The sequence below is a fragment of the Musca vetustissima genome, unplaced genomic scaffold, assembly GCF_032173495.1.
Source record: "Musca vetustissima isolate MV318-11 ecotype Yass unplaced genomic scaffold, APGP_CSIRO_Mvet_v1 utg23282, whole genome shotgun sequence".
NCBI classification, from domain to species: Eukaryota; Metazoa; Arthropoda; class Insecta; order Diptera; family Muscidae; genus Musca; species Musca vetustissima.
The window spans coordinates 84,137-97,314 of record NW_026873961.1 but is presented as its reverse complement, the minus strand read 5'-3'; the positions used below and the strand labels follow the sequence as shown (position 1 = coordinate 97,314).

General features: G+C 35.8%; 1 protein-coding gene across 1 annotated transcript in view; it reads left to right on the top strand.

Moving 5' to 3' along the window:
• Positions 1–10,148: 10,148 nt before the first annotated feature.
• The window catches only part of LOC133329421 (uncharacterized protein DDB_G0283357), a 51,703-nt gene continuing 48,673 nt past the window's right edge, over positions 10,149–13,178 (top strand). Inside the window, exon 1 of the mRNA XM_061537899.1 lies at positions 10,149–10,394. Within this exon, the coding sequence (XP_061393883.1) occupies positions 10,295–10,394 (100 nt within the window). The 5' untranslated portion in view covers positions 10,149–10,294. The remainder of the gene's footprint in view (positions 10,395–13,178) is intronic.

Below are 13,178 nucleotides of genomic sequence, written 5' to 3'. Positions count from 1 at the left end.
TTATACCGATAATTCTACAAACCGGTTTATTTAAACCATTAAGTACACCAAATAAAAATGTCAGCAATTTTTAATGAAACCCCAAAGCGTGGACTGATACTAATAACGCATGGTAGAATATACAATCCTCTAACTACTACAATTTAGATTAAAAAGTTATATTACATAGCGTAGGAATTAGCGAATATTTTGGGGGTTATGATTATATAAGGTCTATGCCTAATTAATGACCGACATATGTCAATTTCGAATACAATATTATTGTTTTATATCTCAATTCTTTTCTTCAAGAGGTATAATTATATGAGGGAGATGCCTAAATGCTGGCCGATATATTTCATTATCGTCAGTTTCGCGTTTTTTATCACAATTTCCTTAAAAAGCGGAATGATTACAACCGATGGCTAAATCGTCTTAGAATTCAATAATTTGTAGGGTAAAACAGACTATTTCGAGTAACGAATATCCCCTATGCTATGGTAGAATACGCCCATATGTGGACAACCGCTACGCACGAAACAATCAGCTAACTATTTTAAATATACGGGGGTTATATGGGAACTACCCTAAAAGGGGGGCGAACATTTATAATTTTTGGTATTAAGATTTTCTTACCATATGCGACTACAAAATACCTATTTACAGCGAATTCGGTTGAAAAACTCGTTCATGAACCCCAAAATACCGAAAATTGGGGGTGCCCTTATATGGGGGCTACCCAAAATAATGGACCTATATTTATAATTTTTAGTGGAGAAATTTGGTACCCAATAAGAACCCATTGTACCAAATTTCAGTGAATTCGGATTAAAAACGCGCGCAAACCCCCAAATTGGGGGATGCCGTTATATGGGGGCTACCAGAAAAAGTGGACCGATATTTATAATATCTAGTGGAGACATTTGTTACAAAATCCAAATTTCAGCGAATTCGGTGGAAAAGAGCGCTCAAGAACCCTAAAATACCAAAAATTGGTGGTGCCCTTATATGGGAGCGAATAAGTGTGGTACACAATAAGAACCCATTGTACAAAATTACAGCGAATTCAGTTTAAAAGCGCGCTTAAAACCCCCAAAATACCGTAAATTGGAGGTACCGTTATATGGGGGCTACCAGAAAAAGTGGACCGATATTTATAATTTGCAGTGGAGACATATGGTACCCAAAAATAATCGAATATACCAAATTTCAGTTAATTCGGTTGACAAACGTGCTCAAGAACCCCAAAATTTCAAAAATAGGGGGTGCCTCTATATGGGGGCTAACCAAAAAAAAATAGACCTATATTTATAATTTTTAGTGGAGACATTTGGTACACAAAAAGAACAGAATGTACCAAATTTCAGCTAATTCGGTTGGCAAATGCGCTCAAGAACACCAAAATATTGAAGATTGGGCGGTACCACCATACTATGGTGGAGGGTATAAAAAACATCCAGAAATAAGCTTTAAAAATCCAGTTTATATCTATTAAAACATACATTTTATTTTTTTTTTTAATTTGAAAAAATATGTGTCTTAATGATAAGGAATAAAATATCAATACGTCTCTTCTCATTCTATTGTAAGAAGAAGATATCATCCATGTGGGCTGAGTTGATAGCTATAACAAGCTTTAGAATATACCATTAATAATAGTATTCCGAAAATTGAAATATTATCGAATCGTCTAATCGGACTTCTAGCAATAAAAAAATTATGTAAATGACAATTTCTTGATTGATAAGATAATACAGTTGTCTAATGATTTGAATGATGAGGTTGAACTACACTATACCCCGGGCCGTGCGGGTATAGCTTTAAATGAAAAAACAGATCAAGCGGTAAAAAGATCCGAAGAACACAATTAAAAATGAATCTGACTATTTCCGACACAGTTGCCCAGATTTCACAGACACTCTGGTCTGCATGGTCATTAGAATATAAAGACCCGTGTCATGTCCATTTCCTCTCACTACTTTGCGATCTTTCCCGACACTGTAAAGCGGCCATGGTTCCATAAAATCACAAACCATGCGAGATCAAACAAATCAATAGAGTCCTGACAATTCATGTTTTCTGTAAAGCTACACTGAAAGCGGTCCTATCAGCCTTATGTGAAACATGCAGTTTTGGGGAAAATGTTGATCATGTATTATTTCACTGCCAAAAATTTACGCAGGAGAGAAGTTTACATCCGAGTATCCAAAATTCAACATCCACAGTAAATTAATCAAGTTTCTGGAGAAAATAGAATTTAACCTGTAAAAACTTTCAATGTTCATGGCGATATAGCGGCCAAAAAACTTTCGGAGTAAACTCGACATCATTCAGAAAATAACTTTAAATAAATAGATGATTTCAAAAGATTAGAAAATTCATTAGACAAAGTCTGCATACAAGGAACAAAATATTAATCATTTACTTTTTATTTAATATTTTACATTCTAGTTAATATCCAGTTGGGTAGCCTTTAAGTTTTAAAACTTCTGCTAAGCGCTTTGACATTGAAGAGATCCGCTTGGAAGTATCTGTCGATGATATTTGGTTCCATTCATCTTGCAGCACTTCTTTGAGCATTGCCTAGGGGTAATTTTGCGATGTTGGATTCGCCGTTCTAAGGCATCGCATATGTGCTCTATTAAGTTAAGATCAGTGGACTGTGGCGGCACTCAAAGCTGTTTAGGGACAAAGCTTATCTATGTCAGCAATGTGCTTGGGGTCATTATCCTGGTGGAAATATCAGTCGTTCTCCAGACCCTATCTTTCGGCCCTACGCTTCAAATTTGCCTTTAAAACTCCAATTGTCCCACGCCGCTACTAGCCATACATCCCCATATTATTGCACCGCCGCCGCGATTTTTCATAGTCCTTGCCAATTTGTTCTTATCAAGCGCCGTACCATTTTTCGCCATATTATCTTGCGCCCCATTTGATTCCAAAAACACAAAACTTGCTTTCTTCTGGGGAAATAACTTTTTCCCAAAACTCCCGAGGCCTTTTTTAAATGCTCCCTGGCAAAAGCAATACATTTCTTTCTATTAATTAAATATATGATGGGCTTTCTACGTGTATTCGGCCATTATAGCCAGTTTTTTCAGACGGCGAAGGTGCTTCTGTCTACCTTGAGTACGTCACAAATTTCAGGGAATATATTATGCCTCCATTATTGGAGAAACATATCCTTTGGAGGACATTTATAATACCGACGTGTAGTTATGGAGGTCAAGTCCCCGAAAAAACGAATAACATAGTTTTTTATACGCAATGCAACTGGTTCCTATAATTTTTTTAACCCAATCGGCAAATTTAAGCAACCAAGGTGTTTTTGCGGAAAACCCGTTCCCATATCATATAAGTTTAACAAAAAGGCCTGGATGACCAGCAATATATGGTGTGAAATTATTAAAGTTCTAGATGATAAATTTAAAATGACAAAAGAATTTCGCAGCTGATTGATAACGCATCGTACCCTAAACTAGACTTCACACCAGAATGTATTGAAATTAAATTTCCACAAAGAGGACAAATCTAATGAACCTGAGATCACTAAAATATCTTGGACGATGAATACAGCAGCTTTTTAAAAGAAATGTTCGTTTTGAGATAAGACACAATATTTTTATATCCGATAATTTTATAAGTTTAACAAAAGGCTTGGCAGCAATATAAGGTATAAAATGACAAAAGAATTTTACTGCTGATTGATAACGCTTGGTGCCCCAAACCAGACATCAAGCCAGAAAGAATGAAAAAATTTCCACAAGGAGGACAGATCTAATGAACCTGAAATCACTTTAATATCTTGGACGACTGCATCTTTTTAACAGAGAGAAGTTTTCGGACACATTGAAGTTCACGGCCGAAGGTCGTCCATTAACGCGTATCAACTGTTGGAATAGGAAAATGTCTTAAGTCTCTGACTGGAGTCTGTTCACACGTTTATCAAATCTTCCAACCAAAAATTTACATTGACTAGACTTCATATAAAAATCCCCATAGATTTTAGGTATTTTAAATGGTCTCCTCATGGTGAAGGGTATAAAACAATCAGATGTCATTTAAAGTCGAGCTGCTCTTCGAAGTTTTTTGTCAATAATATGAAATATTTTTTTCGATGCTTTAATTGAAATGCTTTCATAAAAGCTGCATCCCTTGTTGTCCCATTGTCAAACAGTGGATGCAAAGTCAATACTAAAGACCCTAAATGGCATATACATAAATATTACCTTTATTCACAAAGCTGTAAGCATGACAGCAAATTTCCGAGGTCTTCGTTATCAAAACCATGGTGACCAATAAATTATACGCTGAAGTTGAAGTATATGAGACATAACTTCCCATTCACCCACCCACACAGGTATCCTGATGGAAAACAAAAACAGTTTAACACAGTCTATACCACCTTCCGTGAAGAAGGTGGTATTTACAACACAAGACCAACCGTCCAAACAATTTATTTTTGGGCATAAAACCGAACTTCTCTATAAAACCCTCAACAACACACATAAAGAAAACCGAAAATATAATTATATCCTATCCATTGTTCGTATAATCATAGTTGTCAAATGCCAGAAAAAACCCCAATCAGAAATAAAACGTAGTTACACGTGTTAATGCCGGGCCATGTCGAATGATTTATAATTACGTCGTATTTTTGATAGGTTTATTGAAATATAATTCATCCCCCACTTAGAACAGAAAGCCATTTACCAATAATCTTTGTTTAGAATAGAGCGCTACTACTTGTCCACACAAATTACAAGGTTTTGATGATTTTTTCTATTATTATTTATTTTTACTACGATTTTCAATTCAAATATTCGATTGGATATTATTTTTATTAATCCCATAACAATGGCTGTGAATTATTCTGAATGCGCAAAACAGAAACTGCATGTGGTAGGTAGCACATTGTGGTTGTATAAGGAAATTATACTATTTTACCCTTAAAAATTGTCTTATGGAGCCATGTGTAGAGATAGAAGTCAATGGGAGAAGACGAAGAACAAGAAGAACACCCATAGCGTTACGATAATATTGTATCATTGTACATCAAAGACACAATATCCCACCCCATTCCGCCGTCAGTCAGTAAGTAGTAATGACAGTTGACTGGTATAATATACATTACATATGGTTTTTTCGGGTAGCTAGCTAGCTAACTTTACCCTCAGGAGCAAACGTGAAACGCGTGTCTCTATCTATATATGTATGAGGTCATAGTACTATTTATTCATAGATACGTTTTAATTAAAATAGAAATATTTATATCCTGAAATTCGATATCATGGCAAATGTGTTTTTTCTTCTTCTTTTTTTTTTTGAAAAGCTTTAATGATTGTCAATTATTGAGGCGCAATTTAATTATGTGGAGAATGGTGGACTTGGAGGATTAATGTTATATATAATTTATAATGTCTATACTTAATTGAGGTACTTAGTCACGAGAAAAGCCACTCTCGCCTTATTACAAAACATTTAAGAAATGTTCTCTTAAATATTTACAAATATTAGATCAAAGAAATATAAATCGATGAATGTTTTATAAATCTCCAAAAATTGGAAGATGTGCAATGTATTTTTCTGAGCGGTTGAAGCTATACCAAATTTCAGTACTAAATGTCGGCGTACAAACTTACACTTTATAACGTCCGAATATTCAATTTATTCTTGATCAATTTAAAATCCTCTGTCAATTTAGCCCCGTACGAAATATACTTAGAGTACATACTTTAGAGTACAATTATATTGCCGACGAAACTGGGCTCTAATCGTGTAATTATGAAGGTCAACAAGTTATATCAGCCGAGACACCGAAAAACCGAATAACATTGTTTTTTGAAAAGCTATGCAACTGGTTCCCAGAAATTTGTTTACCCAATCGGTAAATTTAAACAATCAAGGTATTTTCGCGGAAAGCCCGTTCCCCTATCATATAACTTTAACAAAAAGGCTTGCATGGGCAGCAATATATGGTGTGAAATCATTTAAGTTCTAGATGATAAACTTAACATGACAACAGAATTTTCCTGCTGATTGATAAAGCTTCGTGCCCTACACTAGACTTCACGCTAGAATTTATTGAAATTTTTACAAGGAGGACGAATCTATTGAACCTGAAATCACCAAAAATTAGAAGATGTGCAATGTATTTTTCTGAGCGGTTGAAGCTATACAAATTTCAGTACTAAAAGTCTGGGTACAACCTTACGTTTTATAATGACCGAAAATTCAATTTATTCTTGATCAAATTAATTTTCTATGTCAATTTAGTTCCGACCACTTTTGGTCCTAGACAAAAGAATTTTACTGCTGATGGATAACGCTTCGTGTACCAAACTAGTCTTCAAAGCAGAAAGAATTGAAATTAAATGTTCACAAGGAGAATAAATCTATTGCACCTGAAATCACTACAACATTTTGGACGATAAATGCAACAACTTTTTTACTAAAAATTATAAATATTGGTCCTAGTTTCATATAGACCCCATATAACTGTATACCTCATTAAACGGCATTTTTGTGTTCTCATTGTGTTAAAGCTTACCAGAATTTATCGAATTTATCAGGGTTGCTTTTGGCGATCGACTCTTTATGGTGAACGACAAATTCGAGATTACCTTATCTCCTCTTTCGGAAACCTAATCCTCTTTGCCGCATCCTAGGCGATTGAAAGGACAGCGATATTTTTAGTGAGGCTACCTGGTCAGTTGTGGTCATTGGGGTTAGTCTTTTTTGGCAAAATCTATGTTCACTTCTTTTGCCACGTAATTATTCGACTAGGAATTTGAATTTCAGGCTTCGCCAGTTTAGAACAGTTATGACGAGATTGTTCTTCAATATTCTAAACACAACCAGAGAGTCTGGAGTCAACGACGATCGTTTACCGTGTGTTTATTATTGGCAACGGGAAATCCGAAGGCTGACGTTGGCGTCTAGCGGCTTTACGCTAGAATAGATTTTATTCATTTTTGCTCAGCGTCATACTCAACTTTTCTCTCTTGCTCTATATTGAGTTGCCACATTTTAGGAAAAAACCACCGAATTAATAATAAAATGGAAGAAAAACTGGTCGAGGAAATAAAAAATATGGCATGTTGTATAACTTGGAACCTCCTGATTACAAAAGCACAATCAAAAATTAAGATATTTTGAAGAGCATTGCAGAGCAAAAACAAATAATTGGCATTTTGTGCCGCTAACTCATTCGCTTGGCTTTCATGCCGGCGAAAAAGTATGCCGCTGACTCCTTTGACTTTGTTTTGATTCTAATGCTCGAAAACAAATTTTCTACACGAAATTGTTACACAAAGTTTTATCATACGCATTATAGTATTGTCTCAATGTAATCGGTGGCGTTTAAATACTTGTAGATCTGGCAACACTGTTTAAATCGATTAGTTTGTGAATTGTAGCTACATGAATTATTGAACAAATGCATTTTCGTCGTTCGAAATTAGTCGAATTATTGGTCGAACACATTCTTCAATACAAAGAGTTTCCTCTCGTCCACGTTCTGGCCTGTCGATAATACTCACAAGTAGTGAAAAGCGCAAAGTTTGCAACAAAATTCATCTATTTCAGCATGGCAAATTGCAGGACACGCAAAAGAACATTTCGAAAAATACTGAAAAAATGTATATTATGGCGGTATTGCACGTAGAAAGCCCTTTCATATCTTTAATTGATAGAAAGAAACGCATTGCATTGGTGCAATGATGTAGGGATGTATGGCTAGTAGCGGCGTCAGAGTTTGTTGGAGTTCATCGAGTCTATTATGGATAAATATGCATACCTAAATATTTTCAAGGCAAATTTGGAGCGGGCGCCGATAAATTAGGTCGGGAAAACGACTATTACTTCCAGCAGGATAATGATCCCAGGTACACTGCTGACATAGTTAAGATTTGGATTCTCTATTGGATTCTCTCTTAGCAGATGTTTTAAAACGTAAAGGCTATCCAACTGGCTATAATATAAAATATGAAATAATAGCCATATTATTAATTTTTTGTACCTTGTACGCAGACTTTTTCTAATGAATTTTCTAGTCGTTAATTTTTGTAATTCATTCTTCCGTTCTCTTTTTTACCTTTAAAAGCTAATTATAATTACGACACTGTAACCAATAACCAGTTACAGCGATACGTTACTGCTGCACTAACCCATACCTATAAATTCTCACCTTTGCTGCTGTCAGTGTCATTTTTGTATTGTGTTGAAAGCAAGAATCAAGAAAGAAAAAAACGAATCGACAGAAAATGTGAGAATTTTCTTAACGTGTGGATACAACGACCGTGCCCTGCCGGTTTAGTAGTTTCATTTGGACTTGCTTAAATTATCCATGGATTAAAGTAAATATTTTATTGGTGGTATATGCCCATCTTATCTTTTTAACTAGAGTAAACAAACACTCACTCCAAACTGCCAGACAATAAACACATGCCCTTTCCCACATCCACGCAAACATCCATACATATAAACAATAATGTCTACATATATGGAGTGAATCAGTTGTGTGACGGCCCAACATTCCTTTCGTATTTGATTTCGGTTTTTTTTCGGTTTGAAAGCCGGCAACATAAACCAAATATTTTATTGTTTGTTGTTAGTCTATGTTTCCTTTTTTGTTGTTGCTGTTGTTCTTCTTCTTTTTTGGAAGTTTTTTTATTTATTTAGTATGCAGCACTCCGATTTCTATGTTTAATTAACTAGACAAACAAAATTTACAATTTATCATTTCAGATTGATGGATATGAATGCATGAATGAATCGACGACGGAAAGAAAGCGCCTTCTCTACAAAAAAAATAACAACGCCAATCAGTAAACAACACTTGAGAAAATTGAACAACCTCAAGTATAAATTAAAAGGAGAAAAACAAAAAAAATAAAAATTATCCCACCGCTGAAATAACAAATTTATTATAAACAATTGTTGTTTTTTATTGGAAACAAAATTTACATAAACAAAAGAGAGGGTGTATGTGTGTGAGTCGCAAAAATTGCAACGTGGAATTGTGTTTTTATTTCTGTGAGAAGAACAACGAACCAGCCACAAAGCCAAAAGCCAAAGAGACCGGCAAGCAACCAAGTATAAATATTAGTTTTTTGCTCTTCTCATTTTGATTGGAGTAGTCGGTCTGCCGTTTGGCTGTCAAGTCAAAACAACACAGCACAGTACAACAAACCATTTTGCAACAACAACCACATCAATTATGATGGATAGATAAGTTTGTTATTGTTGTTGGGTACTTTTAATTGTTGTGTTGTTCAAAAATCTAAACAATTCATTCTCTCAACACGCTCTCCTCTCCGCTGTATGTGTGAAATAACACGGTAAAGAGGAAGAAGCAGAAGTGTGGCAGACACCAACAAACAATAACAATACAATACAATTAACCGACTGCACTTTATCTCATATCCACCATACCCATACCCCCCATACAACACCTTCAAAGCGAGTGACTGAACGAGCGTGCCTCAGGTGTAAAAGACAGACACACAAAAAGAGAAGAATACCTATGCTGCCGTCGCCGTAGCTGCCAGGCAAATTGTGCGTATGTGTTTTTTTTTGTCTGTTCTCTCAGTCAAAACATTTCATGTTTGGTGGTGTGGTGAGCAAGAAGCAGCACACACAACCATTGTAACCAAAACACAACAAACAACGACAGGTCATATGCAAAGTTGAAGACCAACAACACCTCAGTGGCTGGCCGAGTGTCGGCGGCAACGGTTGTGTAGTAAAACAAGAAGAAGACGTGGACGAAAACAAAAATACCTCGTAGTGCGATTATTAAACAATAATATAAAAGAAACAGCAAACTTGTGTTCTCTCCGGTGAGTTAAATGTTTACTGCAGTGATTACCTGAGAGACCGTGAGAGAGAGAGTGAGGCAAAAAGAAAAGAGACAACTATATGTTGTGAGTGTTGTAAAGTTGTGAATTGAACGAACGAGCGACGACTACGATAAACCATCATCAATAACAGATACATACAACTCATTCAACTCACCACAAAAATAAAATCAAATATATTCACCTCACCACAGACAGAGTTCGTTCGTTGACAGCTATTGCTCTATTGAAAAGAACGAGAAAGTTATACCACAGAACATCATCATATAGCAGCCGCCGCAGCAGAGCCAAGAGCCAGAGACGACCTCAAAGCAAGACAAACTCAGTTGTGTTGAAGTAGAACGAACGAGCGGTACGACTCGTGTCTGTACGCATATTAGGTTTGTTTTTGTGTGGTGTGGAAGAGCAAATAACGCAGAATTGTTGGCGATTCCGCAGTCTGCCTTAGAAGGGACATGGCCGTCTTTTTGCTCAATATCTGTAAATTTAATGGCTGCGGAATCACATTTCCAAGTTTAGGAGATTTAATACAACACATCGAGGACACACATATTGGTAAGTTTACAAAGAAAAGCAAAAACCTGAACAAATCAAAAATTTAATCAACCAAAAAAATATTTCCGAAAAATAAATATCCAATGTGAATTTGTGGATATATTGTGACTAGAAAATCAAAGTTTTTTCCATTTTCGTGTATACATAAAAAATGGTGGCTACAGTTTTTTTGTTCCTTGCAAAGCCCCCAAAGCAGCAGCTTTGTAGACACTCTCGAGTCGGTCTTTAAATGCAAAAAAACTAAAAAAAGAAATTAAAAATTGCTTTAAAACAAAATTGCCATCCATCCTTCTATATGTGGATGGGTGGACGGACATTCATCATCATCGCCAGAAGAAAAATGATGAACAGTGTTGTTGTCCCTCTGAATATGAAAAAATATTGTTTAAACAAATTGTTGGTGTGTATTGTGTAGTTTTGTAGTGTTTTTCTCTCCCCCCAAAACAAAAAAAAAAAAGAAGAAACAAATAAATTTAATTATAAAACAAGAAGAATAAAAAACAAAATATGAAAACGAAACGAAGAAAAAAGGCATCTATGAAACCCGTACAATGTCCAACGTAAGCTTTTTCAGTTGTATATACCACAGAAAATTTTTCAGTAAAATGCAGAAAGAAGAGCGAATGTGTGTGCGTGTGTTTGTGTGTGCAGGCAAGCAAGCGAGCAAACGACGAACGAGCTGCTAACCAAACCAAAAACCCAAACGAACGAATGAAATATGTGTATAATATGATTTGGAGTGGGGAATTTTACATGGACTCCTCTCGTAAAATAATGTCTTCAATCGAATTCTTCGTCTTCGTCCACCACAACACCATATATATCCATCCATACATCCATCTTAACAACCAACCTACCAAACATCCATCCAACCATTTATCCATACGACCGTGTCCACATACTACTTACCTACCTACCATACACAATACACGACGTGTGTGCAGGGGCGGCAGTTTATAATGCGTTGCGTTATGTTATATGTTTACTTTTCTATGATCTATGGCTTCTGATGAATCAAGGAAGAAGACGAAGTACCCGTATACGGTGTTTTTTGTTCCTTATACCCCACTTTTTTGTTGTGGTTCTTTCCTTACAAGTATCGTTGTTGTTGTTGTTGTTGTCGTCGTCGGTGTTCACCCTTAACGTCGCCGCTGTCGCCGTCATCATCTTCACCACTCATCGTAGCTGTAGTGTTAGTCGCTAGTCATATAGCCAGCCTGTTTGTCCGTTCGTTCGTCGTCTCGTCCATTCCTTTAATTTATTTTTGCCCCCTTTGGTACTCCTTGTGAGTTTTGAATTGCATACATACAGACAGGCAAACAAACCGACCAAACATCAGTCATATCCAGAGTAGTGTGTTGTGTACTAGTAACACATAGGTACGTCGTAAACGTGATGAGAGCAGCAGTCGAAAGAAGCGTCAGCTGTGTTTGGAAAAATCAATATGCTGAAGAGTATGTGTGTGTTTTTTTGTCCTATGCTGCTGCATGCATATTATGCCATCTCGCTTCCTCTTCCCTAAAATATATCACCGCTTTTTTCAAAATTTTATGTGTTAATGCATTCTCTTGTGCGTTTTTTCTACTTCATTCATTAAAAAATGCTCAGTTGTCATTATTTTGCGCTATTGATGAGTGACAGAGAGATAGAGAGAGGAGTAGTGTAGTTAATGAGGTGAGAGTAGCGGTTATGCAGTTTGCAGATATTCCTCATTTTTTATTAATTAATTTAAAAAAATAGAAAATAACATAAAACATAATTTATTTAATTATTATTTAATAAAAATAATAAGTATTTAACATTACCTACTTCTTTGCTTTTCTTCGTGCCTTCCACAATTATTATTCACCATACACACACACGCAAATTCAATTGTCAGACGTCTAGTCTGGTACTTGGTGCATCATTTCCCCAGTTATGTCAAATGTTCTTCTGCTCTCTGTTCTAATACTCAGTGCGTTCTTGTCGTCTCTCTCCAATTATGATGTCAACCAAGGTAGATATACAAGGTAGCCGCATCGGCGAATTTCTACAACAAACATCGGTTGTTGTATTTTGATATGTCAAAAATATTTTGCCAAAACAAACAGATTGACAAGATTTTTTTACACAAATTCTTGTAGAAAATGTTAATAAAAGTATTGTCAAAAAATCTATACGAAATTTGGAGATTTTCATTAATAATTTTGTTTTTTAATTTTTTGGTTCAACATTACAACAACATTTTTGACATTTATTTGTCCAACAGCTGGGCCGATGCGGCTACCTTATTAAATATACCTTGATGTCAACAAAATCTCACCACCACGGCGCGATGACTGCTCTACAAAATGAGAGTCTCGCCGCCGCAGCCGCCGCCGATATAAACAATTTTTTATGCCGGTGTTTTTCTTCATTGAAACACCGCACAGCCGTATCTATACGTAGAAAATTTAATGAGGGTATTTGAATCTTGAGACTAGAAATGAAATAAAAAAATTAAAGTGTGAATTGATGAACCGACCGAACCATCAAGCAAGGAAATAAAAAAAGGTAGCATTATATTTTTATTCCATCCATCCATCATCCATTTTCAATTGAACCGAAATTGTCGTCGTGTTGTGTGTGTGTGTTGTTGTTGGTTCTGCATCTCTCTCGGTGTGTTGTATGGTTAGAAGTAGAAAGGAAAAAAGAAACACGATTGTGGATAGACAGCTATAAATTTTATTGTGTGCCGTGTTTGTCTTTTTTTATTATCCCCTACATCTCCAGTGTAAAATCATCAATAAAATGTGTGTGTTTCTG